Source organism: Salvia splendens, chromosome 13 (assembly GCF_004379255.2).
Source record: "Salvia splendens isolate huo1 chromosome 13, SspV2, whole genome shotgun sequence".
Taxonomy (NCBI): domain Eukaryota; kingdom Viridiplantae; phylum Streptophyta; class Magnoliopsida; order Lamiales; family Lamiaceae; genus Salvia; species Salvia splendens.
In genome coordinates, this window is record NC_056044.1 from 19457981 (window position 1) to 19463980 (window position 6000).

General features: G+C 35.2%; 1 protein-coding gene across 1 annotated transcript; it reads left to right on the forward strand.

The window, feature by feature from the left end:
* The first annotated feature begins 17 nt into the window (after positions 1–17).
* Positions 18–5569, forward strand: LOC121761119 (casein kinase II subunit alpha-4, chloroplastic). Its single transcript, XM_042156714.1, has 10 exons — positions 18–264; positions 348–477; positions 974–1168; positions 1879–2036; positions 3781–3871; positions 4251–4316; positions 4573–4655; positions 4760–4823; positions 4925–4993; positions 5184–5569. The coding sequence occupies exons 1-10, from the start codon at positions 137–139 to the stop codon at positions 5241–5243; spliced, it is 1044 nt and encodes a 347-aa protein (XP_042012648.1). The 5' UTR covers positions 18–136; the 3' UTR covers positions 5244–5569.
* The last annotated feature ends 431 nt before the right edge of the window (positions 5570–6000 follow it).

A 6000-nucleotide genomic window follows, 5' to 3' on the forward strand; every position in this document is an offset into this window, starting at 1 on the left:
TAACCCTTACCCTTTGATGCCTCTCCAATTCTTCGTCTCTCGTCACCACTCTCATCTATCTTCTCTTCTCCACCGTCTGCCCTCCCCGCTTGCTCTCAATACACACAACTACCACCACAAGGCGCCACTCGAACCCATGTCGCAGAAGATCGGGAAAGCGATTAGGCGGCCTGGAGCCCCCTCCAAGGCGCCGGTCTACTCAGACGTCAATGTTATCCGCCCTAAGGACTATTGGGACTATGAGGCGCTTACTGTTCAATGGGGGTGGGTAATCCATTGGCATGCTCCAATCAATTTTTTTTCTTTTCCCATCTAATTTGTTTTCCCATGTAATTTGTTTTTCACAGGGAGCAGGATGATTACGAGGTGGTGAGGAAGGTTGGTAGGGGGAAATACAGCGAGGTTTTTGAGGGTATTCATGTTACCAATAACGAGAAATGCATCATCAAAATCCTCAAACCGGTCAAGAAGAAGAAGGTCGATAAATCAATTGTTCCTCAAGATAGTTTCTTGCCTGTCAAATGCTATTTTTTTGCTATGAACAATAAGAGGGAGAAGATAGAATGGTTATATTTCTTAAACATTCAATCTAATAGATTAATTGACTAGAAATTTGGTCGAAATCGAAACCATCGGTCTAGTGACTTGTTTCATACATTTTTGGCTATGCATTAGCAACAGATAGAAATGACTTAGTTTTGGTTTTTGAGTTGGAGGGAATTTTGAAAGTAAAGAATAAGGAAAAGCTAAAATGGGGAATGATGAAGATAAATGCTAGAAGCGGAGAGAATTCACAAGAACTAAGAAGCGAAAATATGAATGTAGAAAAAAAAATAAAATTAGTAGAGAAGTCATGTTGCTTGAATAGCTATTTCAAGTTTGACTTAAGAGTTTGTTTAATATACTTTTCTATGTTGGTATGCACTTGTAACTGTTTTAAGGTTTATATGAATGACCGTATCCATTTCTGCAGATCAAGAGAGAGATTAAGATTTTGCAGAATCTCTGTGGAGGGCCAAATATTGTGAAGTTGCTTGATATTGTAAGGGATCAGCAATCAAAGACCCCAAGTCTTATATTTGAACATGTGAACAATACAGACTTTAAAGTGCTGTATCCCACTCTATCAGACTTTGATATTAGATATTACATATATGAACTTTTGAAGGTAAGTCTTTTCTTTTATCCCCACTTACTTTTTCTTCTATATCTTTTTTCAAATTCCTGGTTCTTCTTTATCTTCTTGAACTTTTTCAGTCTCAGCTGATATTGTTACCCTAGGGATTACTTGACATGTGCTATTCTATCATCTTTCATACCAACTTCATTTTCTGCTTACATTTTGTATTATCTGTTGAAGTTGAAGAACAGTGAAACTAAATGGATTCAGTTATTCCAACCTGAACTTAGAGAATATAACATAATTTTAACTATAGCTGGTATGGTTTGTTTTCATTTGTGGCATGCATTTACTAGAATTATGAAGATTAGGTTCAAGGACCTGGTTCTTTTTTTCTGCACTGGGGAGGAAATATGACAAGCAACAAAGGATATGAATTTCCATAGGTTCTACTCTCAATTATGTGGTTGAAGCACCAACAGCAATAATGTTTAGGTTTTTTATTATTGTTATTCTAGATTTAGACTCTGGCATTCATGGGATGGGACTTTGACTTCTTGGACTTGAAGTGAATAACCTTGCTAATTTAGTTGAAGCAGGCTAGTTTTCTTTTTTATAAGAGTATCAAAATGAGCACATGCCTAATTTTAACGAATTATTTACCCGAACTCACCTTCTCTTCTCATGAGCTCTTCTATCTGTTATAGAAATGATATATCCTGATGGAGAGGCTGAAGCTTTTTTTAACTGATATACAGGCTTTAGACTATTGCCATTCTCAAGGTATCATGCATCGGGATGTTAAGCCCCACAATGTAATGATAGACCATGAGCAGCGGAAACTCCGCCTAATTGACTGGGGACTTGCTGAATTCTACCATCCAGGGAAAGAGTATAATGTTCGTGTTGCTTCTAGGTTCGCGATCATTCTTCACCTCTGGTTTTACTTTTACTAATGATCTTTTCTTATTTTGCTTGATATACTCTATTTGAAAACTGTACTTCCCTTTTCAATATGTATTGCTTTGTTGAAAGAATATTCTCATTTGTACTCTCTTTTTCTGATATGCTCTGGTTTAGTTAGTGGAAGAGAATCACGAAGTATAGTTTATAGACCACCAACTGCTAATGAAGCAAATGAGACTCATATAGGATTGTTACCAAGTCAAAGGAAGAGAAAATTCTTCTGATATTCAGTTCTGCTATTTTTATCTATGATGAATCAGGTTTATATGAATGTGCCATTGCTTTGATTGTATTAAGATTTCCATTTAGAATTATTGTGAACGTCAGTCTTGACCTAACTTAGATAAGGAGTTATAATTCTGATAATGATAGTTTACTCAATGAGAATATTAAATTTCGTTTCTGTGGATTCAGTTTTGAGAGAATTAATGAAGATTGTTTGGTTTAGCTGAAGTGAAAAAATTGATGAGTTTTAAAGTGGACTCTTTTAATGTTGGACATATATTCTCAATTCTTAATTTTGTGATGTATCTTTTTTCAGTATCGCATTTTTGATTAAAAAACCTTATTATTATGCAAATATAATAATTTAATAGGAGTACTTATTTGGAATAGTGAGTATAATATATTTTCAGTCAAAACCTAAAAAAAAAAGGAACTTTAGATGCATCTAGGTGGCTAGTAAATAGTGTTGTGATTGGTGTCTCTTGAACTTGATTTCAAGGGAATATAATTAAAGAAGATGCCATCTGTAAATTTCACTATAGAAAATAATGTGCTTTGATTTTATTGAATTTTCCCTATTAGCTCTGTCTTCTTTATAGGAAATTAATTGTCGAGTACAAGTTTATCATTACATTATTTCTGTCAACTGCAGTGCATATGGTCAATTATAGGTCACTGTTAATATCCTATTGATTCATGTCCTAATGGTAATTTACTTTGCTTATTGTTATCTCATAAGAGGCGGTGGATGAATCATAAATTTGATTGTGACCTATTAATAATTAGCTAGAATTCTTCTAATATGTATAATCTGACAACTGGGAAATAAGGGCATAGTTTGAACATTTGTGACTTGTTTCAATTTTGGATTAACCATAGAACTTGGTTCTCTTACGAATTTATAAGCCAGCTAAAGTTGAAACTACTGGTAAACCTTGGGGATCAGAATATGATTTACTTCTTGGTAATGGCAGCATCTCTTTTCCATGTCATTACCATTATGTCGAAACAAAATCTATCATATTCGATATGAGAAATTTGGGATCTTAAGATTGATGCAAATCATCTGATTATTGTGCTAGGATCAGATTTGATGGATGATTTTGACAGTCACATGTACTAAATAGATATATGCAAATAATTGTGTTAAGTTCTAATCTCATGTATATTGCACTGAAGAGTGAAGGGAACAGTTGGCATGAGAATTGCTTAGCATTTTATGTAGTTAAATCATTGAAATGTTTTTGGCTCCACATGTTTCACTTCGGCCAGCTTATTGTATATTTAGAAATCTAGAAAGCAGCCTCTTTAATCAGACTCTTCTCCTAGATCTGTGGTCTGTTACCATATTTATTAGTTGAATGCTGGTTTCAGTTTCATGGTTACGAGTATGTGGATTTGTTTGATTACGTTGCTTCTAGCTGTGTACTAAAATGTATACATTTTCAAATTTTTTTCCATATGCACAGATATTTTAAAGGCCCTGAACTTCTGGTTGATTTGCAAGATTATGATTACTCCTTGGACTTGTGGAGCTTGGGCTGTATGTTTGCTGGAATGGTATGCTTATTTCTTTTATCTGTCTCTGTTGTAGGTGTTAAACTTCTATTCTTCTATGCTACATATGTGCTACACCATATTTAGGGGGTACGTTAATGAGCTTGATCATATAAATTCATGAGATTCTATTCAATAATGCTATCCTTTCTATATGTTTCTAAATATGGAAGAATCAGAATTTAAAATAAACTATGCTCACATATATTATACCAAGTATCTCAATCTCTATTGTAGCTATTCTTCCTGAAGCGTCACGAGAGACTTTTATCTGATTTCTTGTGATGTGTGGATGGTAGATGGGATTTTAAATGGTCGTACCTAAATTAAATGTGAATTTTCCTTTCTGTAATTATGCTTATGTGGAGCTTGTGTTGTATAGATATTCCGCAAGGAGCCTTTCTTCTATGGGCATGATAATTATGATCAACTGGTCAGGATTGCAAAGGTATGCTGAAAGATAACTCTCTAGTGAATTTACTTTTTTACTTGTACTCGTTTTTCTTCCAGATAGTTGTTCACATGGCTGAGATTGGAATGCATCCCATGTTCTAGCGATTAATTCTCACCTTCAGTTGAATAAGATGGTCATGTCCTTTGAGTTTAATTGCATCCTTTCTTTGTGTATAATTACATCATACTTGTGATGTAGTTTAGAATATTGGTACTACCTAGTAAGGTTTCAAGTCTTGATAAAATGACAGGTATTGGGTACGGATGAGTTGAATGCCTATTTGAACAAGTACCGCTTGGAATTAGACCAAAATCTCGCAGCTCTTATTGGAAGGTGAAATACATTTGACTTTGCAATTGGTCTTCCATTTGTATTTATTTATATATTCTTAGTAGAAGTCTAGAAGATAATACTGATTTCCTGGCGTGTCAATCTAGGCATAGTAGAAAGCCATGGACAAAATTCATCAATGCTGATAATCAACATTTTGCTGTTCCTGATGTAAGCAGTTCATCCATATGGCTACCGAGAACCTATTTACCATGTATTTAAGTTTTTGATACTATAATATTTGACTTAATATATTCTTTTATCATCTGAAGGCAATTGATTTTGTTGACAAGTTGTTGCGATATGATCATCAAGAAAGGCCAACTGCAAAGGAAGCAATGGTACCTTCTTTCTTCACCTGACTGTTTCCTACATGGATTTTTTTCTTCTTATGATGGAATTTGAGATATGGAAGCATCTTATCCAATTTATACTCCATTCTCTCTAAATCCTATTTAATGCTCAAAATTGCACCCAGTTGCTGCTAAAGCATATCTTTTGCTTCTGACTGATGGTTGTAATCTTGTGCAGGCCCATCCTTACTTTTATCCGATAAGGAATGCAGAAGGCCGCAGAAGTCGTGGCCAATAGGATTTGAAGGAGGGGTGACCGAGTCAAACTCGAGGTGCCTAGTTATTCTTGTTGTTCTTGTAAACTTGTGCTGATCATTCAAGTTGAGTAACTCTGTCTGTGGTTACCATCTGATTCATTCACAAGTTTGTTGTACTTCATTGTACACAAATTTGTGTCAGCGCTGTGTGTGGTTTATGAGATAGATTTTCATGATTGATTTGTTCAATTAAATTATCCTTTGATTGAAACTGAAGCAGAAATCGTGTTTGGCCTTGTAATGGCCTAGATTCGTTGTTGTCTAACTGTTCTGTCGAGTGAGATCTGCTAAATTTTGATCTGTTCAATGTTGTTTTGTTCTTCTTTCAATCCTATATATGGTCGTCGCCTCTCGTCCACATATTGTTTTTCTGTGCACTTCGACCACTTCACCCAGAATTCTTTGAGTGGCCTTGTTCCTTTAGCACTGTAATGAAAGATCGTATAAACTATACAACAGATTTGTCCTTGTGGCTTTTGCTTATTCTTAATCCGAGAATATACATTTTGAAATACTTTAGATAAACTTCATTGACACTATGTTTATAGTCGAAGCCAAGTACCAATCTATTCAGTATATTTCTCAATGTAACTGCGGATGCCCTGGCGGAATTCCCTGCAAATTCCCAAAAACACCTCCTGCCACATCATAAGGACTTCCCACTGCACTGCCATGTCATACGGACTTCCCACTGCACAGAGGCGGAATTCCCCTGCGGAATTCCCACATTAAAAAAAA